Below are 25128 nucleotides of genomic sequence, written 5' to 3' on the forward strand. Positions count from 1 at the left end.
GTTTTTGACACCATACTATACTAAATGACATATTTTGGTGATTTTTGACTTGCCATACTATACATGATACTATGACATTTTTGTTTTTGCGTAGATTTTTGACTGCGCATACTGATACTATGACATTTTTTGTGATTTTGACGCATACTATACTATGACATTTTTTTGGTGATTTTTGACACCATATTGTACTATGACATTTTTTGGTGATTTTTCATGCCATACTATACTATGACATTTTTTGGTGATTTTTTATGACCTAACTATACTATGACATTTTTTGGTGATTTTTGACACCACATTGTACTATGACATTTTTTTGGTGATTTTTGACGCCATACTATACTATGACATTTTTTTGGTGATTTTTGACGCCATACTATACTATGACATTTTTTGACCGTTTTTGACACCATACTATACTATGACATATTTTGGTGATTTTTGATGCCATAATATACTATTACATTTTTTGACCGTTTTTGACGCCATACTATACTATGACATTTTTTGGTGATTTTTGACGCCATACTATACTATGACATTTTTTGACCATTTTTGATGCCATACTATGACATTTTTTGACCGTTTTTGACACCATACTATACTATGACATATTTTGGTGATTTTTTGATGCCATACTATACTATGACATTTTTTGACCATTTTTGATGCCATAGTATAATACAATTTTTTTAAAATACATTTTAACAGTATACTATAGTATGACATTTTTTGGCCATTTTTGATGCCTTATATACCATGAAAATTTTGGAATAGTTTTGATGCATTGTCATACTGTGACATATTTTGATGGTGTTTGACATCTGTTTGATGTGTTGATGCCTTATGTTAATGTGACATTTTAACATCTACTTTGGACTACTTTTACTTCTGCATTGCTTTTATCTAAGATTATTTCTACTGTTACCTCAAATATTAATTACTTTTACTATTATGTATTACTTATTTTATTAAATATTACTTCTAAACTTACAGATAACTTTCATTGCTGCAAGCTACATTTAGTAACAAATTGACTACTACACCTTACTTCTGATATTGCTAATTCTATTTACATCATTTCTGCTAATACAAATTACTTATGCAGTATTTTATATAGCAGATTACTTCTATTATTATTATTATTATTATTTTCTGATATACTGAATACTGAACAGTTTAATGTCAGTGCTGTGTGTTGGACAGTTGATGTAAAGCTGTTTGTGAATTGCCTCTGTCCTGGTCTCAAAGAACTTCTTTATTGTACGAAGACTCTCTGTGATTGTGGACAATGTTTCTGTGATCGTGGACTACATCTCTGTGATCGCGGACAACGTCTCTGAGATTATGAACAAAGTCTCTACAATCATTGACAAGGTCTCTGAACACAACTAATCAGGGACCGATTGCGAACGATGTCTCCCTCATCCTCAAAAATGTCTCTCCAATCTTTGATGATGTCTCTGCGATCGTGGACGATGTTGTGGATGAAGTGGTTACACCTGGAGGAAATCAAAGAGAAACATACAAAGGAAAATGATCAATACACTACTACCTATTCCTAATCAACAGTTTAACCATGAAAACAGCACGGTGTAGTTTAATGTGTCTCGCACATACACATAATTAAGATTTGGATTATCATGTCCTATCAAACTGAAGGTACGATATTTTTCAATCCCATTTTTGACTGATCCTGAACAAATACAATCCAAGACAGAAACATTTAGTGTTTGTTGGCTCTGAGGTGTTTGATATTGTTTGGTGAGAAGGTGAGGAGAGCTACAGTCACTTTGTCCACAGATATGACACTGACAACTATTGTGATATTTCTTTTTTAACACCAAGAATGCCAAATATTTGCTTCAAGACAAAGACTTGAGGTGAGAATTTAATAGCTTTCTTTGTCATATGATAAATAGTAAATACTGCTGATTAAGCAAAACAAGACATCTGAAAACATCACCTTGACCTCTGAGTAATTACAGTTAGTACTTTTTCTGATTTAACAGACGTGATTAATCAGTTCTTATTATATTCAGTACTAAATTCATTAAATACCAAGGTTTGGACGTTGTCTCTCTGCGATCATGGACCATGTCTCTGTGATCGTTGACGTCTCTGTGATCATAGACTAAAGTTGATGTAAAGCTGTTGGTGAATTACCTGGAGGCCTCTGTCCTGGTCTCACGAACTTCTTCGTTGTATGAAGACACTCTGTGATCGTGGACTACGTCTCTGTGATCGCGGACAATGTCTCTGAGATTATGGACAAAGTCTCTGCGATTATTGACAGTGTGTCTGTGATTGTGGACGATGTCTCTAAGATGATAGACTGTTTCTCTGTGACCATTAACAATGCCAGCTGATCGCGGTCATGCCGTCGAATCGAGGAACCACAGTGTCTCTACCGATTCTTGTACAGAGCTCTGCGAAGCAGTGACAATGTCTCTGATCATGGACAACGTCTCTCTCATCTTTGACAAGGTCTCTGCAATCACAGACAATGTCTCTGATCGTGGACGATGTCTCCCTCATCCTCAACAATGTCTCTCCGATCATGGACCATGTCTCTGTGATCGTGGATGATGTCTCGGTGATCGTGGACTACGTCTCTGTGATCGCGGACAATGTCTCTGAGATTATGGACAAAGTCTCTGTGATCATCGACAATGTCTCTGAACGCCGGCAATGCCGACTAATCGGGGACCGAGTCACCACGAGTCATGGACAATGTCTCCGATCGTGGACGATGTCTCCCTCATCCTCAACAATGTCTCTCCGATCATGGACCATGTCTCTACAATCATGGACGAAGTGGTTACACCTGGAGGAAATCAAAGAGGAACATACAAAGGAAAATGATCAATTACTTTTATGATTATACTTTTCTGATATGTTCAATACTGAACATGAACAGTTTAATGTCAGTGCTGTGTGTTGGACAGTTGATGTAAAGCTGTTGGTGAATTACCTGGAGGGCTCTGTCCTGGTCTCACAGAACTTCTTCGTTGTATGAAGACACTCTGTGATCGTGGACTACGTCTCTGTGATCGCGGACAATGTCTCTGAGATTATGGACAAAGTCTCTGCGATCATTGACAGTGTGTCTGTGATTGTGGACGATGTCTCTAAGATGATAGACTGTTTCTCTGTGACCATTAACAATGCCAGCTGATCGCGGTCATGCCGTCGAATCGAGGAACCACAGTGTCTCTACCGATTCTTGTACAGAGCTCTGCGAAGCAGTGACAATGTCTCTGATCATGGACAACGTCTCTCTCATCTTTGACAAGGTCTCTGCAATCACAGACAATGTCTCTGATCGTGGACGATGTCTCCCTCATCCTCAACAATGTCTCTCCGATCATGGACCATGTCTCTGTGATCGTGGATGATGTCTCAGTGATCGTGGACTACGTCTCTGTGATCGCGGACAATGTCTCTGAGATTATGGACAAAGTCTCTGTGATCATCGACAATGTCTCTGAACGCCGGCAATGCCGACTAATCGGGGACCGAGTCACCACGAGTCATGGACAATGTCTCTGATCGTGGACGATGTCTCCCTCATCCTCAACAATGTCTCTCCGATCATGGACCATGTCTCTGTGATCGTGGATGATGTCTCGGTGATCGTGGACTACGTCTCTGTGATCGCGGACAATGTCTCTGAGATTATGGACAAAGTCTCTGTGATCATCGACAATGTCTCTGAACGCCGGCAATGCCGACTAATCGGGGACCGAGTCACCACGAGTCACGGACAATGTCTCCGATCGTGGACGATGTCTCCCTCATCCTCAACAATGTCTCTCCGATCATGGACCATGTCTCTACGATCGTGGACGATGTCGTGGATGAAGTGGTGACACCTGGAGGAAATCAAAGAGGAACATACAAAGGAAAATGATCAATTACTTTTATGATTATACTTTTCTGATATGTTCAATACTGAACATGAACAGTTTAATGTCAGTGCTGTGTGTTGGACAGTTGATGTAAAGCTGTTGGTGAATTACCTGGAGGGCTCTGTCCTGGTCTCACCGAACTTCTTCGTTGTATGAAGACACTCTGTGATCGTGGACTACGTCTCTGTGATCGCGGACAATGTCTCTGAGATTATGGACAAAGTCTCTGCGATCATTGACAGTGTGTCTGTGATTGTGGACGATGTCTCTAAGATGATAGACTGTTTCTCTGTGACCATTAACAATGCCAGCTGATCGCGGTCATGCCGTCGAATCGAGGAACCACAGTGTCTCTACCGATTCTTGTACAGAGCTCTGCGAAGCAGTGACAATGTCTCTGATCATGGACAACGTCTCTCTCATCTTTGACAAGGTCTCTGCAATCACAGACAATGTCTCTGATCGTGGACGATGTCTCCCTCATCCTCAACAATGTCTCTCCGATCATGGACCATGTCTCGGTGATCGTGGATGATGTCTCGGTGATCGTGGACTACGTCTCTGTGATCGCGGACAATGTCTCTGAGATTATGGACAAAGTCTCTGTGATCATCGACAATGTCTCTGAACGCCGGCAATGCCGACTAATCGGGGCCCGAGTCACCACGAGTCATGGACAATGTCTCCGATCGTGGACGATGTCTCCCTCATCCTCAACAATGTCTCTCCGATCATGGACCATGTCTCTATGATCGTGGACGATGTCGTGGATGAAGTGGTTACACCTGGAGGAAATCAAAGAGGAACATACAAAGGAAAATGATCAATTACTTTTATGATTATACTTTTCTGATATGTTCAATACTGAACATGAACAGTTTAATGTCAGTGCTGTGTGTTGGACAGTTGATGTAAAGCTGTTGGTGAATTACCTGGAGGGCTCTGTCCTGGTCTCACAAAACTTCTTCGTTGTATGAAGACACTCTGTGATCGTGGACTACGTCTCTGTGATCGCGGACAATGTCTCTGAGATTATGGACAAAGTCTCTGCGATCATTGACAGTGTGTCTGTGATTGTGGACGATGTCTCTAAGATGATAGACTGTTTCTCTGTGACCATTAACAATGCCAGCTGATCGCGGTCATGCCGTCGAATCGAGGAACCACAGTGTCTCTACCGATTCTTGTACAGAGCTCTGCGAAGCAGTGACAATGTCTCTGATCATGGACAACGTCTCTCTCATCTTTGACAAGGTCTCTGCAATCACAGACAATGTCTCTGATCGTGGACGATGTCTCCCTCATCCTCAACAATGTCTCTCCGATCATGGACCATGTCTCGGTGATCGTGGATGATGTCTCGGTGATCGTGGATGATGTCTCGGTGATCGTGGACTACGTCTCTGTGATCGCGGACAATGTCTCTGAGATTATGGACAAAGTCTCTGTGATCATCGACAATGTCTCTGAACGCCAGCAATGCCGACTAATCGGGGACCGAGTCACCACGAGTCATGGACAATGTCTCCGATCGTGGACGATGTCTCCCTCATCCTCAACAATGTCTCTCCGATCATGGACCATGTCTCTACGATCGTGGACGATGTCGTGGATGAAGTGGTGACACCTGGAGGAAATCAAAGAGGAACATACAAAGGAAAATGATCAATTACTTTTATGATTGTACTTTTCTGATATGTTCAATACTGAACATGAACAGTTTAATGTCAGTGCTGTGATGGACAGTTGATGTAAAGCTGTTGGTGAATTACCTGGAGGGCTCTGTCCTGGTCTCACCGAACTTCTTCGTTGTATGAAGACACTCTGTGATTGTGGACTACGTCTCTGTGATCGCGGACAATGTCTCTGAGATTATGGACAAAGTCTCTGCGATCATTGACAGTGTGTCTGTGATTGTGGACGATGTCTCTAAGATGATAGACTGTTTCTCTGTGACCATTAACAATGCCAGCTGATCGCGGTCATGCCGTCGAATCGAGGAACCACAGTGTCTCTACCGATTCTTGTACAGAGCTCTGCGAAGCAGTGACAATGTCTCTGATCATGGACAACGTCTCTCTCATCTTTGACAAGGTCTCTGCAATCACAGACAATGTCTCTGATCGTGGACGATGTCTCCCTCATCCTCAACAATGTCTCTCCGATCATGGACCATGTCTCTGTGATTGTGGACGATGTCGTGGATGAAGTGGTTACACCTGGAAGAAATCAAACAGAAACATACAAAGAAAAATGATCAATTACTTTTGTGATTATACTTTTCTGATATGTTAAACACCGAACATGAACAGTTTAATGTCAGTGCTGTGATGGACAGTTGATGTAAAGCTGTTTGGAAATTACCTGGAGGGCTCTGTCCTGGTCTCACAGAACCACCGGAATATGGAAATATTCAGATCATTTACATGAGTAAAAGTAACACAGAGTAAGATATTTGACTAACAGATTGGGGGAGCAGAGTTAGTGTGTTTTCTTCAGTTAAATTACTTTTTTAATAAATGGAGACTGATTGAGATGAAAAGCAATTAATCTGATTAATGAAAAAGGTGTGTCTCTGTAGAAATCCTATTCATAATGTCGTCAGACTATAATTAGATTACATACATTATTGTATTATTATAATGATACATTATAAAAATACTATTCTGATGTGGACATATGCACCCTTTGTTTACATGACAGCAGCTGTTCGCGGTGTCCGAGTACATCGTTCTTGATCAATACAACACCGATTCCAAACACGTCCCTATCAGTAATTAGCACAGTCTCGCGAGACCACTTTTCACCTCAATGAGAAATATCGTCAACATCGACACAACACTATAAACTGAACACTACAGAATTGATCTTCATCATGTGGAGGGGTTAAAATTTTGTTTCAAGTCTGGATTTGACACAAACTGTGCTTAATCAAGTATGAAGTCTACATAATTTACCAATAACGATTATATACAACATGGGATCAATGGATGGTCGTGGACAAACTACTATCAAGCACAGGCCATCAAGATACAAGACTAAGAAAATAATATGGTGTAAAACAACCACAAAGAGACAAAAGCTGGCTACAAATAAATGTGACACAGTCAAATAGAGACGCACAGCGATCACCGCGAGCTGCTAAACCCAACACACAAACTGAGAACGACACGGAAGTGATCACAGAATAGAAAACGAACCACCAAAAGATGCCAATATTTAACAATCCGTTTACGTTATGGACTCACAATCGACAGAAACACATACACACGCTTACCCACGTAATAAAAACGACTTAAAATGGAAATACTGGCAAAGAGTGTGATTAAACGAGAGGGCTAATGCGAGAGGGCTAATGCTAACACTCGCCGCTAATAGTTAGCTCGTTAGCCTTACCTCCGCGCCGCAGGTGTGTTCAGCGTTCAGCCTCACTCTGTTGAACAAGAGCAGCTCCAAAGGTTGTCTTAGCATCCGGACTTCTCCTGAGATTAACTTTCTCTCAGTGCAAACAAACCGAAGCGAACACAAACAGTAGTTTATTCTGTAGTTTCATTGTTTTCTCCGGCTTAGTTTCTCTGTGTGCTCTCCTCTCTCTGCAGTGGCGCAAGGGAAATGACGTCATACGTCAACCAACGTCGACAGACAAAACGCTGATTGGTCAGATGACTGCCTGTTTCGTTTCTGATTGGTCGAATGGACTGTAATGCCTCTTTACATTGTCTTCGTTCTCTGAGTGCTTTTATACAATTCATTTGGAATTTTAGTAATTTGTTGAAAGTTAAAGTACTGAACAGGGCTCGAACCACTGAACTCTTCATCTTTAGATGTTGCAGGCATCTACTATTGGACATGTTTAACAGGCCATTCAAAACTGAACCTGATTTTATTATAAACCACAACAGTCTCTGTTTTTCATCATGAGCTGTGTGTCAGGGGATGCTGGTTTTCACAACACAGTTAAATGTGCAGATTAGGTTTTTGAAAACTGGGCCCACAATCCCAAAGATTATGCAACAGTAAATTCCCCCTGAGCCAAGCGCCACCACAGTTTAGTTTGTTGTGTGTAATTTTTCTCAAAAGCGTTAGATTTTGAAACACAACCATTCAGAGATGAAGAAAAAACATTTATTTCAACAAAATAAAATTAAAATGTATGTCTCTTGCAGCTGCTATGAAAAGAACAACTTGCTCCTCTTGAACAGAAGTTGAACAGTTGCGTTTACCAGCCAAAATTCGACCTATAAACACATATCAAGATCCAAAATGGAGACACAGCTGCATTAAAAGGCAATTTGTAAGCAGTTCTATGGTGACATGCTAGCTGCTAACTCTAAACTGACTTTCAAGACTACTTAAATTGTCTATATAAATGGGAAACAGCGTTGTCCCGTGGCTATTTACAATAAGGCGAAGCGAACTACTGATGAGAGGGGTTTGGAAGAAAAACAAGAGTCAAGCAGCTCTTTTTAAAAAGATTATATATTACAGAAACAGGAATTTAAAAAAATTACTTACACACATTTTAAAATAATACTTTTTTCTCTTTTCAGCACCATTTTTTTATGTTGAAATGTTCGTCTTCAACACAATAAAAACAAACAAAAGTTGAGGTCATTCTCTCTGGAGAATCTCAAAGACAGATTTTTTTTTTAATTTTTAGGTTTTGGCTATCCCGCCCCGTTTCCCTGCTATATAAAAAAAGACAAACAAATTAAAAAAACAAAACAAAACAAACAAATAAATCCAGACCCCTAGTATGATATCACCCCATAGCCACTTTATACTTACAAATATTAATCTTATGAATCACTTTTAATCCCATGGTGGCTGACAGAGTTGTCCCCTCCCTCTCACAGCCTTTCTCCTACGCGCTGTGGTCTCACATTGAAGTTAAGAAGATCAGAGGATCGTGTTTCAGTATTTTTAGCTGACTGAGTGAACTGCATTTGCATTTCTAAGCCCAGATAAGCAATAACCTGAGCCTGAAACCATAATACGCCAAGTCAAACAGTAGCAACGACAAGGAAATGTGACAGAACTGGAGAGTCACCATTTAATTATTACAGTGGAAGCAAAATTTAACAGCACAGTACAGTTGATGAAAACACTAAAAAGGGATATTACAATAAAATATGGCCACAGATTCTTTGGTTGTACAAAAGGAGTTTGGACAGGGCGTGAACAGAAGCACCATTACTCAGGCTGGTAGTGAGTTTAACATGTAAGTCACTTGCTTCACTTGACCTTCAAGTGTCAGCTACAGGAAATAAATACAAATGAAATATACCACATTTGACTGGAATATTTGGTGGTTCTTGTTTTTTTAATCTCAAAGCACCCTGTTTGTTTTAAATAAATACAATAGAATATCACTATTTCTGTACAAATGGAGTGTAATGCACATTTTCCCCAGTAAAAAGCTTCATGAAATTGTAAAAAAGAGACTAAAGAAAATGGAGGACTCAAAGTGAATACTAAAACTTTTATGATTTGGTATAATTAGCACCTTGCCACACAGTTTCTTTCAGTAAAGCATGCTTTTTATTCACTGCTACAGAAAAAAGAGGAGGGAACTTTGAATCTGATGTACATATTTAAACCCTGATGATGTTCTGTGCTTGGATGCAAAGTCAGAAAATGTGTTCTGGATGGAAAACAAAAATCAAAGTAACCAGAAAGTGACTCAGGAAATACTGGACTGTGGTCGTGACCCTGGTAGCATGATCCATGATTTAAAGAAGAATCATCAGCCATTTTAAAAGGAACCAGTAACATGCAAGTACAATAGCATCACATTAAGCACAGTTTACAAAAATAATGGCTTTTAAATTCACTGGTTCAGGTATCGACACATCTTCTATCCTGCCTCACTGCACGCAGCAGGTTTTGTCCAATGTTAACAAATGAACAGTTCAGAAGAGAGTTTCTGCTGCTCTCAGGGCTGAGGACAGATTGTCCAGTTAAAAAATAATAAATCCTGTTTCACACTGGACTCCACTGACCTCACTGCATATCAACAGAAAGATTTTTAAATCGTCAGTTAGAGCTGTGAATCACATTTTTAGACTGTTTTAATAAAACTGCAAGGTGGTCATAAGGAGAATATTACAAAATGTAAAAATTCACTTGGTGGCAGTTTGAACAAGACAAGAACAGATCAGTCTGACAAGCAGGACCCTGCTGGTATTATTTGGTCAGTTCCCTCTTTTTGTTCTGGGTGGAAACTGGTGGCATTAATTCTTTGGTTCCTTTTGATGCAATAAGATAAGAGCTGAGAGTTACTCTGTGTTTCCAATGTGAGCAACATGACTGACAAGTCACTACAGGAGTAGACAGAGAAGTTAGCCCTTACAGAGATGCCACAAATGTTTATGTGACTACTGGCTGTCATTTTCCTGTCAGTTTTGGTGTCTGCTGTTTTGATTAGATTTGTGGCTCATGAGTAGTTCTGGCTGGCAAATGCAAAACAGATGAAAAGTTGATTCAAAACTTTCAATTCTCAGCAACTTTTTATCTGAATGACTAAAGGAATAAATGCCCCACAAACGCCAAGGCCACGAACCACAACACAGTTTAACTGTTCAAAACATCATGGAGCCTCTTGTCATAAAAAAAAGTGACTGTCAAACAAACTGCTCGCAATGTCAATGTGGGATTAAAGAAATCGAAATGATGTCTGAGTGTGACCCTTTTTTGGGAGGAGGAGGGGGGAGGTAGAGCAGGTGAGATGAGTGGAAAAAAGAGAGACAGCGGGGAGGAGAGAAGAGTGAGAGGGGGATCGGAGACGGGGGGCTTCAGGCCTCAAGTTGCCGGCTTGCGCTCTCTTTCTCAGGCCGGCCCCTTTCGCTGCTGGTAAAGAAAACACTGTTTTATTCCGAAGAACACTCTCTCCTGGTTTTTTCTTCCTTTCTCGCGTTTGTTCGCCTGAGCGATGGTCTCCTCTTCGCGAGTTTTTTTTATTTCTCTCCTCTTTTTTTTTTTTTTTTTGACGTCCATTAATTGTTGGGAGGATGTTGCTTTCCCCAGGCACGTACTTGAGTGTGAGTGCGTGTTTGTCTCACAACAGCATCTGTGTGTGTAAGTGTGTGTGTGTCTGTGGGTTTGTGTGTGTATTTCATATCATTTACAAGTTAATTTACAAATTACTGGGCATGTATGTTTATTATATATAAGTGTGTCTCTAAGTGCATGTGTGTGTGAGCATTTGCATGTGTTGTTCTCTGCATGGTGTGTGTATATGTGTGTTTTTAGCCTTGGAAACAGACAGGTCCCACTTCAAAGCCAAACTGCTGGTTGCTCTCCCCAAAGTCTGACACTTTGATATCCAGCAGAGGAAGATGCTCCACCTGTGGTGTGTTGATCTCCAGGACTGTCCTGTCAAAGCCCTTACGATACTGCAGAGAGAGACACAGAGAAAGAGACATCAGAAATCAGAACCAAGATATTTACATGTGGCATAATTGTGAGAAAAGATTGTTTGTCTATGGTTGTGTTTTATTATTTTTGAAGACAACATCTAATCCACCAAATCTGGAAATTCTCAAATGTCTTAAGCTAAGTGCTTCATACCATCCTGTTAATGCCAACAGCTTTTGAAGGTCAATAACATCAGAAGCCATTTATGTGTGTAAACTCACAGAGCAGCCATCGACCAAGGCTTTGATGTAAGGGTTGGTCTCGTAGCTCAGCTCCTCCTCGTTTGCACCCTGGAGGTGAAGCGCCCTCTCGTAGTTGTTCTTGGCGCTTCTGTCGGACCAGGCCACTGAGCGGTGGCAGTTGTAGGTGAAGTTCTGGCGGGCCTGGACGCTCAAGAGACGCAGGAAGCCCAACTGGACCACGCCCACAGGCTCGCCATTAGAGTCCACATAGGAGAACTGGGAGGAAGAGGAAGAGGAGGTAATATAGGAAAAGGGGGGAGGAAAAATATATGTGAGAACAAAATACTTAAGCATAGACTGAATTATAAACTAAAAACAAAAGTCTAACTAGCCAGGGTTACTAACCTTACTACCAGTGGTGAACTGACTGTACCAGGATCCTGGAGTCTCTTTGTCCCAGGAGCTCATCTTCACCTGCAGAAAGGAAATGCCCACATCACATATTACAGTTAGACATGTTTAGTTTGATATGATGGATTTGGAATCAATAAATAAATAAACTTGTGTAAGAAAATAAGACCACTGAATCATTGTAACACTCATATCTTGTTAGTTTGAATATTTAATTTTAGTGTTGCCGATTTGGTGACTGACCGTGTTGATGCTCTTGCTGGGATACAGGCAAGTCTCTGCTCCATTGGTGAAATTGCAGAAGACCTTGAAGGAGTCTCTGGAGCAGCCCTGGTTGGGGTCGATCCAGTACTCTCCTGCAGAGGGTGACAGAGGGACAAAGAAAGGTGGAAAACATCTCTTAGTATTTTTTTTATTGATAAAACTATTCACTATTCATTTTTGTGTAATGCTCATTGATTATATGTTGTTCTATTGGCATAAGGATGTCTGTAATTTGCATAAATGTTCCATTTAATGAAAAAAGAAGCGCTTTTATGTCAACAACAGGACAGACACTCGATGGGGGAATCATTATTCTCAGAAGGTGACTAGTAAATTTTGGTTCTTTACCGTCTTTGAGGTCTGGCTGGCTGAGGTGCAGGTCCTGACAGGTGCGGGCAGGGCTGTCCTGGGTGCCCAGAGGGAAACGCATGGTCTCGATCTCCTGTCGAAGGGAGTTGAGAGAGCCGAAGATTTCCTCCATGCCCTCACTGCCCATCAGGAACTCAGTGCCAGCGGCATCAGATGCAGGCATGTCAGGATCGGACTCGGGGAGCAGCTGGCTGGCGTCGATGGAGCGCTTGGACTTGGGACTTCTCTGGATGGGCAAGGGCTGAATGACCTCACCTGGTGGGCCCTGGGAAGCAAGTTTACATTTGAATCAGTTAATTGACAATCAACAGTGAGGTGCAAAGAACGAGCGTTTAAAAAATTCAAAGAAAAGCGAAATACTTACTGGAGGGCCAGGAGATCCCTGTACACCCTTTTCTCCCTTTGGACCAGCTCCTCCCTAAAACAGCAGGGGAAATATTTGAAAAGCATTACAACATCAAATTAAAGTAAAATGTAATTTTGAGAACAATTCATTCATGCTGTGGTACAAACACTTTTAAAATATACTCACAGTAGCACCCTTAGCTCCTTTGATACCTTGAGGACCCTGGAAAAGATATGAGACTTCAGTGTTATGATAGTGGTCGTCCTTCAGTGTGTCACTGCTGTCTCTTACTATTTACTGTGAAACTCAAAACATCATGTGACTGGAGCCAAGAGGGAGAAGACAGTGAGACATACTGATGTGATAAAACAGTAAAAGCACTCACAGGCAGACCAGGAGGACCAGCAGGGCCGATGGGTCCAGTGCCTCCAGGCATTCCCTATAACAACACGAGACATGACGTGAGAATACATGTCATATATTATTGTATAATGAATGTGAATAATGGTGGATGAGCTGCCCCTCTAGAACAGACAGAGGTTGGACTTACAGGCTCTCCTTTAGGTCCGGAGGATCCCTGAGGACCAGCCAGACCTCGGTCTCCCTTCTCTCCCTGCTCTCCTGGGGGTCCAATGAGACCAATAAGACCTGGATGTCCCTTCTCTCCCTTGGCACCGGGATCTCCACGCAGACCGGGCAAACCGGGTGGACCCTGCAGGAGGTGAAGAAAAGAAAGAAGAAGAGAGGAAGAAGACAGGGATGAGACGAGAACCATCAAAAACAGGAGGTGGAGAGAGAGAGGATGGGAGAGAGGGATGATGGGAGGGGGAGAGGTGGAGGATTGATTGCTGCTGTTTGATCAAAACTAACATTACAACTTAATTTAATGCACTGCATGTCAAAATGCAGAGGAGGTGTATGAATGAATATGAAGAGGTACTGTTATCTTACAAGAGGTCCAGGTGGTCCTTTCTGTCCAGCAGGTCCTGGGGATCCTTGCTCACCCTGGAACACAGACGCAAATTTAGCAGGTGTCCATTCAACACACCAAACAACAAAAGTTGTATACACAAGCAAAAAGCATGCAAAAGCATTACTGACCACTGATCCTGGGAGTCCTCTGAGACCTTCTGTTCCTGGTTTTCCTGGTGGGCCCTGGGGACCGACGGGGCCAGTTTTACCTGGTGGTCCAACAGCACCTGGGTCTCCCTGTAAATGATGATGATTAGAAACACGATTAAAATGTTTTGTTACGTTATTCCACTCAGATGATCTGGGTAGAACCACAGCTCTGGACTCACCTTGGTTCCCTTCTCTCCCTGACGTCCCTCAGGTCCTCTTGTTCCAGCAGGACCCTGGAAAATAAAACACGTAACATTTACAAACACAAAATAAGTTGTATTCTGTAATATCAAATTCCATAATCTTTAGCAAGAAAGATCAAATGAAGGTCATTAGCTTATGTCTGCACAACAAACATTCAGAGCTCCTCAGGGGGTTCGTCTAACACACTGAATACAGCATCACTGTCTGCACTTCTTATTGGATGTCTACTGCATAATTGCTGTACTGTTGATCTAAGAGCAAGAATTTGTAAAATAAGATGCTCCTTCTTCACTTCCAGGGCATCCAGTGAAGGTTGACTGGATGAAACAGGTTTTATCCTGCAACATTCAGCAACGCCTATCCACTACATTGTGAGGAAGATGCCGAATGGATGCACGATAGAGGAATTCACTCATTCTGCCAATGTGCTGTTCATAGGAAAGTGCTCCTTGGTAGCACCAGGTGATGAGGGTGACCTTACCCTCTTTCCTGGGGGCCCGGGAGGTCCGTTCTCACCAGGAGGTCCAGGGGAGCCCTGCAGAGGCAGAGAGGGAAGATTTATGTGACTGACACTTATTAGAAAACTTCACTCACGTATCTGCATTACAGCATCTTTTGACTTACAGATTCTCCAGGTTCGCCGTCTTCTCCTCTCTCTCCCTTGGCGCCATCTTGACCCTGAAGTAAAGCAGATCAGGGTCAGTGGTTTTTCTTCTTGTTCAGTAAAAGCAGAAAGCTCAAGACAACATGGATATGAAAACTGAACTATTAGGAGATCTGCAGCCACAGACAGCATGCTTTGAAATATTTGAAATCTAACAGAGCATATTATTAATATGCTGCTTAAACAAAAGATACTCACTCTGGGTCCAACCTCACCAGGGGGACCAGGATCACCAGGGAAGCCAACAGGACCCTGAAGATAGAAAAAAGAAGTCGTCTTAAGTCATTGATCTGCATCCTAATGTGATTATGGTTGTGTTTGTTAGCGCTCATTTCGTTGTGGGTGTCATACAGGGTTTCCTTTGGGCCCGTCGTCTCCAGGTCGTCCTCGTCCTCCAGCAGGTCCAGCAGTTCCAGGTTGTCCGGCCTCTCCCTTCTCTCCACGCTCTCCACGAGGACCCTGGAGACAGAAGACAGAACTCCTGGTTAGTTCATGGACGCTACTGATCAGTCAGTGAAGGCACAGACTCCTGATATCTCCACCCATAAGGTGTTAGACACTCAGACACCCACCTTCTTTCCAGGCTCTCCTACAATTCCAGGTGGTCCAGCCTCACCAGGCTCTCCCTGTGGAGGAAGCAGTATTTCTTTTAGTTATCAGGACAAGTTGAAATGAGTCCAGTTTTGATTTTTTTTGGACACCGTTAAACTCATGCAGGAACGTCACTTTAATTCTTTATCTCTGTACCTTCTCTCCAAGAGGTCCAGGATTACCCAAACCACCGGGAGGACCTTGAGGACCCTGAAAAACACATACAAAACAATTCAGACAAAAGGATTTAATAATTTACATCAAAATGGTCGCAAAAAAGAAAGAGCTGGAATCACTCACATCAGCACCACTGGGCCCAGCAGGGCCGCGGGGTCCTGGAGGACCTGGAGGACCCTGGAAACATAAAGAGAGGTGTGATTTTATCATCCTGTATGAATTCATTGTGATAGAAGAAGTCACCGAACCAGGTATCATGGTAATGAGTTATTTCTGAAACTCACCAGAGGTCCAACATCTCCTGTCTCTCCCTTCTCACCTGGTGGTCCTGGCAATCCCTGCAGGACAAAGACTTCATGTAAATATTTCTGTTTATCTCAGAATCTACAAATAAAAACATAAAGATTTGAGTGAATCTGCCTCTGAAACAAATGTTGTGGTTTTTACCTGCAGTCCGATTGGTCCTGGGGCTCCTGGGAATCCTCTGGATCCTTCATCACCTTTAGCTCCAAAAGGCCCCTGCTGGCCCCTTGGTCCAAGCTCTCCATCAGCACCCTGCACCACAGGGGATAAACAGAAAACATTATCTTCTGCTGTTCATGATAGCGACTGAACGTGTCTTAGCACAGAGGGAAAAGTCTCTGTCATATGGGAAGTTATGGGTTTTATTTCCCAGAAACTCAACTACCACCAAACGCATCAATCAATTCAATCAGGAACAAGTACTTTTTTCCTCAAAGATTTAAAGTTTGAACTTACAGCAGGACCAGGCTGACCGACGGGACCCATTGGCCCAGGTGGACCAGGAGGACCCTACCAACACACAAAAAACAGTGACGATAGAAGCGATAAACGGAGAAACAGCATCGTGAGAAAATTTACATTCAAAAATGAAATTCTGATCAATCTTAGGGCTTAAACACAAGTCACTGTCACTCACATGCTCTCCTTTCGCTCCCTTGGCGCCCTTCTGACCAGGCTCTCCAACCTCACCCTGAAATAACGAGGAAACATCTCATTACAACAACAGCAAGTCTGAAACAAACTGATGAAATTAATGATCATCAAGCCACATTGAGACATTATTCTGGATGATTAATAAGGTACTCAGAGTTACTGGCCTTGTCTCCGTCCTCTCCAGGTACTCCAGGTGGTCCAGCAGGGCCAGGCAGACCCACGGGACCCTGCACTCCATCACGACCTGCTGGGCCAATTGGCCCTTTCTCGCCCTTAACAGGAGAAAAGAGTCAAAGAGGAGAGTCAGTATTTGATATTTGTGTTTTTGTACATCAAATTAAATACACTGCTGCACAATGGATACAAATTTCCAGAATACTCACAGGAACTCCCTTCTCTCCAGCAGGTCCTGGAGGCCCCTGAGGGCCTGGTCTGCCAGGAGGTCCAACAGGTCCAGCAGTACCAGCTGGTCCCCTCTCACCAGGAGACCCCTAGAAAAATACAATGAGTACTGAGTTACATCTTCTGTTGACAAACTGTAATGATTTCAGTATATTAACAAAATATTACTGTTATGATCCATTAGTTTAAGTTGGGATGTTATGAAAATGAATTTCTCATATGGTTTGAAACGTACAGCAGGTCCAGGAGGTCCGGCAGGTCCTTCACTTCCCTTCAGTCCTCCACCTCCCTGGAAGAAAAGACAAAAAGGAGTAATCAGTAACTTTTCACTTCAGCTCAGCTGCACACTTTTATCCAGAGGTCAGTTTATTTCTATTGAGCTTAAAAGTATCTTGACAGCCTATGCAGTATTTATCTCGGTCATAAATACTCACAGGGGTTCCAGGCAGTCCTCTCTCTCCGGGGAAGCCTCTCAGTCCTGAGGGCCCATCTTTACCAGGACCTCCTGGTGGTCCAGGATCTCCCTTGGTGCCCTCCTTTCCTGAGGGACCAGGAAGTCCCTGCTCTCCAGGTGGACCTGGGGGTCCGGGGTGGCCACGCTCGCCCATGGGGCCGGTCTCTCCTGATGGACCCTGGGAGGTTGGAGGAATAGATGGAGATGGAGAGGGAAAGAAGGAGGAGGAAGATGTTGTTCTGAAAACTGATGTAATTTATTTTATCAGTGATGAGAGAATTATGCACCATGATAAAGGAACTTACCTGAGGTCCAACAACTCCAGGAGGCCCAGGTGGACCCATCTTACCTTGGAAACCCTGTTGGAGATAAACTCAGTTAACAGATAATCTACTAAATACTGAACTTCCTTCCTCTTGTCTCAATCGTCAAAACAACTCAACTTTTTCTGTATCTAATGGAAAGGGTGAACTGTGCATTATAATATTTGCTTATGACATGATCAGAAACAGCTGAACATTTAGGGATTATTAAGGATTATTGTGACTGTTTGGCAGATGTCTAAAGAGAGCTTGTTCAGTACATAACTATCCACAACTCCAAAGGATGTCACCAAATAATTTCCAGTTTTAAAACCAACAGAAAATGGTGTAAAGCACATAAATGATATATTCTTTTCCACTGTGTAAAAAACATCTATAACTGAGTGACTGCATCTGTGCATAATTTAATAATTTAAAGAAATTAAAACACCAAACAACCTTTAAAAGTAATGAAAAAAAAACAACTTACAACTTCTCCTCTCTGCCCGGGGTGTCCAGGCAGTCCATCCTTTCCTGGTGGTCCCTGTGAGGAAACATTGATTAAGGATCAAATATTCATTAAATCTCCACCATTAGAGAGAAAGAGGGAACATTAAACCCACGTTGAACAAATCAGTCTATGAGAAAGTGGTACCAAAACATTTTCTTACAGGAGGTCCCTTTGGTCCGGGGAAACCGTTGGCTCCCTGAGGCCCAGGCAATCCCTGATGAGACAACAACATGTGATATAATAAGAACATATGATAATATCAAACAGAGCCATATTATGAAAATCTTGTCATGTGAGACACAAGGTCTGAATGTAATCTCTGCTACCTGGCAGGTCATGAAAATTAAGGGCTTACCCTCTCTCCAGGAGGACCAGGAGGGCCATCACTTCCTGAAGTTCCCTGGAGGGAAATAATGAGATGATACAGTACATAAAAATTGAATCATAAACTCTATTACATAGGCTTCACATCACTTCTGAGCCAAGTTATTCTGAGGCAAAGATCTAGAAAAAAAATACATAAATGACTCCAGTGTTTTAGGAGGGATGGTAAAGAATAGTTTTCTGAAGATAAGAATTTTTATTGATTGTTTGAGTTATTAAATCTAAAAAACAAACTATCCAAGTTCAGTATAATCTGGATAAATTGACAAACCTTTGCTCCTGGTTTCCCGGTTGCGCCCCTCGGTCCTCTCTGCCCTCTGGGGCCCTGATGGTCACAAACAATAAGTGTACTTAACGAAAAGCCTTCAGAGGTCAAAACAAATGCAAATGTGGTGTAAATGAATTATATCAACAGCTTGAGTTGAAGAAAGACCATCATCCTCTGAGCAGAAAAGCTTTTATAAATTGAATGAATGAATGTGAAATGGTACCGTTGGTCCTCTTTGTCCTCTTGGTCCTGGTTTGCCAGAAAGACCCTGAAAAACAGAAACAATTACAGACTCACTCAGACAGAGGTAAACTGTGCGTTAGAAACACAACGTTATCTAGAGTTCAGTCAAGATTATTTGTGTAGGGATAATTAATGCTGAAGCATCTGATTCGTCTACAGAACTATCCACTTACCCGTGTTCCCTTCTCGCCGTTTGAACCAGGGAATCCTGGGAATCCGAGAGATCCCTAAGAAACAAATCAACATCTCAACATCAGCACTGCTTAGTGTGAAAACGGAAGTCATGAATGAATGAATAAATGATGTAAATGTTTCTTTTACCTTGGGTCCTTGTCTTCCAGGATATCCAGGAAGTCCAGGTACACCAAGTTTACCCTAGAATCCCATGATGACATCATTAATCAATTGTTGTTAAAGATTACTGACCTGTCAACAACAAACTGTATTACAGAACTGGGAATATATGCTATAATGAAAGGCAGCTGATACTGTGCTACAGTCACATTAACATGCAATAAAATGAAGGGAAAATGTCTTGCAGAAACTCAAATGTGTATGTCAGTAAAAGGCTAAAATACAGTCATTTTCATGTATAAATTCCACATCCCTTTCACACAAGTTTATATACAACCACAAGGGGGCAGCACATTACATTTCCTCTAATGTAAAAAGGAAGCCTTCCCTTATTTTTAAGAAAATGGGAATTATCTTGGTAAATTTGAGGGAAATAGCTGCATTTGTATTTGTAGAGAAAACGATGATTCCCCTTAGAATATCTGTAACCCATCTCATGTTACTCAGAGCCAGTCATGTAATCTTGTGATCACTGAACGGGTCATACCTTCTCTCCAACCAGACCAATTGGTCCGATCTCACCAGGGGGTCCGACGCGACCCTTTGGCCCCTCTGGACCATCCTCTCCTCTGGGCCCTGGTACTCCAAGCTCACCCTGTCAGCAGGAGATAAACAAAACCATCAGAATAAATCAACACAGTATATAAAGTTTATCAATCAGACCAGCACTCCATCCATCCATCACTACATTAATGAACCAATCAACCAGCCAGTTAAACCACATCTTAAACTATTTTACCCTCTCTCCCTTGGCACCAAAATCTCCTTTAATTCCAGGGAAACCATCTTCTCCCTTGAAACACAAACACATAAAACAATATATCAACATATATTATGCAAGAACCTGAAACTTTCCTGTTTTTATTTTGCTAAAATAAATAATGTAATATTAGTGTAGATTACCAGAGCAACTGTCATTTAAGAGATGATATTTCTTGAGTGAGTGATGTATATTTTTGAAATATCATTCTGTAATTAATCACTTACCTTCTCTCCCTTGTGGCCCTTCAGACCACGGATTCCTTGAGCTCCCTGCAATCAAAGCAATAAATAATCAGAGCAGATAGAGAGATATGAATGCAATACAAAACCTGAAAAGATGAACTGTACTGACCTTGATGCCACGAGGACCAGGATAGCCAATAGCTCCCTGGGGACCGTTGGGACCCTGCACAACAACACGATAAATATGTTAAAGTAAATATGTTGGGTGTCAACAACTACAACAGTCATATCTAATTAGTCAAGTTGAGTTTGTTAGATTAAAGCGATGTTGTGTGATGGGTTATGACTGACACCCACCTGGTTTCCTTTGGTGCCAGAAGGCCCCTCCTTTCCTGGGTGACCCTGAAAAGAGAAGACAGAGCTCAAGCCTCATGAAGGACATCTGGTGTTGGTGAATTCAACTTGTAACGATGTAAAAAAATAAAAAAGGGAGAGACAAACGTACAGGAGGGCCATCAGCACCAGGCATTCCTGGCAGACCTGGTTTTCCTGTGGGACCCTGATGGAAAAGAAGGTGGTCATGAGTGAAATACATTAGAGGATATAAGGTCCCATAAACACTCTTATTTAAAATATTTCAAATCTGAATGAAATTAAGATGAAATTTAGGTTTTATTTGTTCAACAGATTTAACATCTGATTGTATCCATCTTTCTTTTCCAGAGCTACATGTATTTCTCTGCAGGCTCTGCTCCAGCCCAGAGGGTGGTGCTATTTCACTTGAATCTGTTTGGTACCTTCCATCAAACACCAGGAAAAGAATCACTTCTGCTAAAAATAGTTCAACTACTTATCTGACAAGTATCAACAATGTTACTTCAGGTGCCATAATCACAGAGGTTAATTAGTGAGATACAGAGACGTCAGTAGGTGCATTTAAAAAAAACTTTTTACAGAACTCTGAAATAAATGACTCTCATGTACCAGGACGTGTAAATAAAAATCAAGAGCAGTAAAACTATCAAACCAAAACAAAAAACAAACTCCAATGTAATATGCATCTCCTAAAACACATTTTAAATCTGCCTCATGTGTCTCCTCCTTCATGAATGAAGAGGGTTTAGTAAGTGAAATAAATAAGTTCATCCCGGTCATTGTATTGTATGACTTGATTGTTGAATAGATTTCCATAAACAAGTCAACTTCATGTATTTTGTGGTTCTTTTAAGACAGAATAACCTTGTGTATTTTTGGTTTCTTACTTTCTCTCCTGGGGGTCCGACAGGTCCCTGAGGTCCCGGCATTCCCTGCAAAAATAAATAAACAAACACATGAGATCTACACTCAGTGTATGGATGAATACACAGGCTCAATATTACTGTGTCCTCTTGTTTTTGTGTACATGTGTATGGCACACATACTGTCCAGCTGTCCTCTGTCTCACCTGAGTTCCTGGGGTTCCCTGTTGACCTGGAGGTCCTGGCTCTCCTTGGGGACCCTGAGAGACAGAAATAGAAGAAGATGAGAAAACAGTGGGACAGAGAGAAGAACAGATGAGGAGGAGATCATATCTTTTTTGTGTTCTCTTAATGAGCTTCTAATCATCATCATGTCTGATTCAAAAGTACAAGTTTATGTGATACTATGGTAGATAACGTATAGTGACACTGACCAAGTTTCCTTTGGGACCTTGGGGCCCGTCATTTCCTCGTACACCCTGAGAAGAAGAGTATGAAAAAAGAGAAATGTCAGAATGTCAACAATTTAAATTCACACAGTTCTCACAGTTACAAACACTAAAAGTGAACCAACTACGGTGAATGTTTCTATCCAAAGTTAATTTTTCTTGACTGCAGTGAAAAATTAAACTAGAGTCAAGGCCACTCACAGCAAAATATAGATTCTGATTGATTGCTATTAGCATAACACATCCAAATCTCCGACTGAACTGTCAGCAGTCAAACTACAGTGTGTAATGTAGGTGCCAGGTTGGAGAATGCATGGAATAGAAAAACACTCTCTGGCTCTTCTGCATCAATTTTGATCCTAAAACTCTTTTTAAAGAGCAGATCTCTGCCACTTTTGCCAAACAACTCTGGTACATATAAATATAACGTGTAAGTGTCAAATGGATATTGTGGACTTGGCTGTGTAAATCCTGGGTGATACCAGGTGTCTTGGTATTGTTTTGAGGTGATTGTGGGAACATTGCGTGTTCATTTTTAGATTACTGGATACCCCATCTTTATATCAAGTCACAGGGTGTTGATTCAGGAGCTGCTGTGGGTGTTCAGTGGTTACAGAGCGATAAAACAGTGCTGCCAAAATAACACCAATGTGGTTTGAAATTGCTTTTACTCACAGGAGGTCCAGGGATTCCAGGAGGACCTTTGGGTCCGAGCAAACCACGAGGTCCCTAGAAGCACACACAAGGACACATTAGTGAAGAAACACACATACATTTACCCAGACAATGCAAGTGTTTGTAACAAACAACATAAACATAGCCCTGTTTCTTTCTGTAATTAAATATTTTTTTTAAAGTAACAAGTCCTATCTAATGATGGTGTTCTGTTATGATTTTTATTTATTCTGTTATGATTTTTATTTATTCTGTTATGATTTTTTAAAAATATTCTTGCTATTTTACAGCAGAAATGCCTTTACAGGGATGAAGCTGACAGGAGTTAATGTCCAGAACAACACAATGTACAAAGAAGGAAAACGTACAGATATGTGATATGCAAAAAGTAAATAGTTGCAGTGTTAACTCTTGTTTGCACCTTGTGCCTCTTTATCATTGCACTTCACATAATTACAGTAAGGAACACCCACACCATCTCAGGTGTTACTGCTATGGTCAGAAACCAGTGGTGTGAAGATAACAGATGGATATATTTTGGGATGCTGTTTATAATGGGAGAAGGGGGAACATGAGAGACAAACGAATAGACAATAAAGAGGAATTTAAAATCAGCTGGGTTGTCATGGAAACACTCACTGGTTCACCTGGGAGACCCCTGGGTCCAACGTCTCCATCATCTCCCTGGAAACGCACAGAAACAAAACGAGGATGGAAAGATGCTGAGTATTAAGAGATTAACCAGCGACACAGTGACAAATGTTCTGAACGGCTCCTGGAATCATTTCAGATTATTCTCTCATGACTTCATACCCTCTCTCCGTCCTCTCCTTGAGATCCTGGGGGTCCCATTGGGCCTGTGTCACCCTGAGGAGACAAGAGAGTGGAGGAGTGAGGAATCAGAAAACTCTTTAGCTCTGCAGATATTCAGGTACCACTGTTCTTATAAACATGACAAGAACATGAACTTAGCTTGTTGACTTGTTCTGAACTGTCACACTGTGATTATTTTGCTGTCGACTCACCCTGTGTCCTTTGTCACCAGGCAAACCAGGAAGACCATCAAAACCACGGTCACCCTGGGACAGACACACAGACATATTACTGCATTGAAAGAATGCATCGTAATGTGAAGCTGATGCATTAATACTGAGTTTAACACTTGATTCTCAGACAGCAGTGATGTTGGGACACCAGAGGAAGTAAGTGACGCTGAAGAGGAACCTCACCAATTAAAGAAATGAACTAAAGATACATGTTTCAGTTCAAGGTAAAATATTTAGTAGTGAAATCTCAGTTACAGTCTGAATAAAATGACACCACTATTTCACTTTTCACACATGCAGATCTGCTCCAGGACTAAAGATGCCAGCCATGGGACAAAGTTAGAAACAAACAAAAAGTCAAACTCAGGAGCCACTGGAGATAATTTTGATGTTGTCCATTAAGGACTGATGCTGGAGAGGTGTTACCTTAGTTCCAGGCTCTCCTGGCATCCCCCTGGCACCATCAGCTCCAGCACGGCCCTGTTAGGAGACAAACAGAGGAGGAATAAGTTCTGTACTGCATTTACTACTGAATTTATTTCACCAGTAGCAGCCCCCTTAGCCTCCTTTAGAACAGTTAATCCCTTAAAACCTGTGATCTTTGGGTTAAACAAACAAACAAGTAAATAAAGCAAACAATTAAAAGACAAGCCAGCTGTTTTTTTTTTTTACTCACTCTTCTTCCTGCTTTGCCTGGAGGTCCCAGCAAACCCTGGGGTCCCCTGGGGCCCTGACAAATGAATTCAATGATTAATCCCTGTTATACTGTAGATCTAAGCTGTGTTTACTATAACCTAAATCAATTACACAATACTGTAAGGTGAAAGGGAGGGAAGGTTAATTACATAAAAAATGTTCAAATGATTTGATTTTGTCGAGTTCAGAGTTCATGTTGGGACCAGGAAGTGTTTTTACCTGAGGACCGGGGTCTCCGCTCTCCCCCTTCAGACCAGGACTTCCAGGACTTCCCTGAAACAGACACAATAATAATCACCATTATCACCAAGACAATACATCATTTCACCCCCGACAAAGAAACTAAAAATCAGGTTTTGCATTTAAGAAACTTATAAATAATAACAATAAAGTCTTGATATGAACAGGTAAGGGTCCAGATAACAGGTAACATACCAGGGGTCCAGGGCGTCCAGTGTATCCCATTGGTCCAGGAGGTCCTTTCAGAGCCATCTAGAGACAACAACACCTCATAATCAATGATCATGAACACGGCTGCTTGTGA

The 25128-nt window shown here is 41.6% G+C and overlaps 1 protein-coding gene across 1 annotated transcript in view; it reads right to left on the bottom strand.

Annotated features, from left to right (window-relative positions):
- Positions 1-8953: 8953 nt before the first annotated feature.
- col11a2 (collagen, type XI, alpha 2) overlaps positions 8954-25128 on the bottom strand; it is a 45060-nt gene continuing 28885 nt past the window's right edge. The window contains 52 exon segments of the mRNA XM_051068569.1: positions 8954-11308; positions 11552-11788; positions 11918-11986; positions 12167-12279; positions 12536-12821; positions 12921-12974; positions 13089-13124; positions 13288-13341; positions 13453-13614; positions 13854-13907; positions 14004-14111; positions 14204-14257; positions 14710-14763; positions 14853-14906; positions 15091-15144; positions 15244-15351; positions 15465-15518; positions 15640-15693; positions 15784-15837; positions 15945-15998; positions 16108-16215; positions 16420-16473; positions 16601-16654; positions 16782-16889; positions 17001-17108; positions 17255-17308; positions 17454-17651; positions 17779-17832; positions 18266-18319; positions 18447-18500; positions 18642-18686; positions 18942-18995; positions 19162-19206; positions 19355-19408; positions 19503-19556; positions 20023-20130; positions 20275-20328; positions 20523-20567; positions 20650-20703; positions 20838-20882; positions 20986-21039; positions 21743-21787; positions 21925-21978; positions 22153-22197; positions 22843-22896; positions 23482-23526; positions 23656-23709; positions 23868-23921; positions 24315-24368; positions 24565-24618; positions 24804-24857; positions 25020-25076. Of these exon segments, the coding sequence (XP_050924526.1) occupies positions 11162-11308; positions 11552-11788; positions 11918-11986; positions 12167-12279; positions 12536-12821; positions 12921-12974; positions 13089-13124; positions 13288-13341; positions 13453-13614; positions 13854-13907; positions 14004-14111; positions 14204-14257; positions 14710-14763; positions 14853-14906; positions 15091-15144; positions 15244-15351; positions 15465-15518; positions 15640-15693; positions 15784-15837; positions 15945-15998; positions 16108-16215; positions 16420-16473; positions 16601-16654; positions 16782-16889; positions 17001-17108; positions 17255-17308; positions 17454-17651; positions 17779-17832; positions 18266-18319; positions 18447-18500; positions 18642-18686; positions 18942-18995; positions 19162-19206; positions 19355-19408; positions 19503-19556; positions 20023-20130; positions 20275-20328; positions 20523-20567; positions 20650-20703; positions 20838-20882; positions 20986-21039; positions 21743-21787; positions 21925-21978; positions 22153-22197; positions 22843-22896; positions 23482-23526; positions 23656-23709; positions 23868-23921; positions 24315-24368; positions 24565-24618; positions 24804-24857; positions 25020-25076 (3888 nt within the window). The 3' untranslated portion in view covers positions 8954-11161.

Source organism: Lates calcarifer, linkage group LG3 (genome assembly GCF_001640805.2).
Source record: "Lates calcarifer isolate ASB-BC8 linkage group LG3, TLL_Latcal_v3, whole genome shotgun sequence".
Lineage (NCBI taxonomy): Eukaryota > Metazoa > Chordata > Actinopteri > Centropomidae > Lates > Lates calcarifer.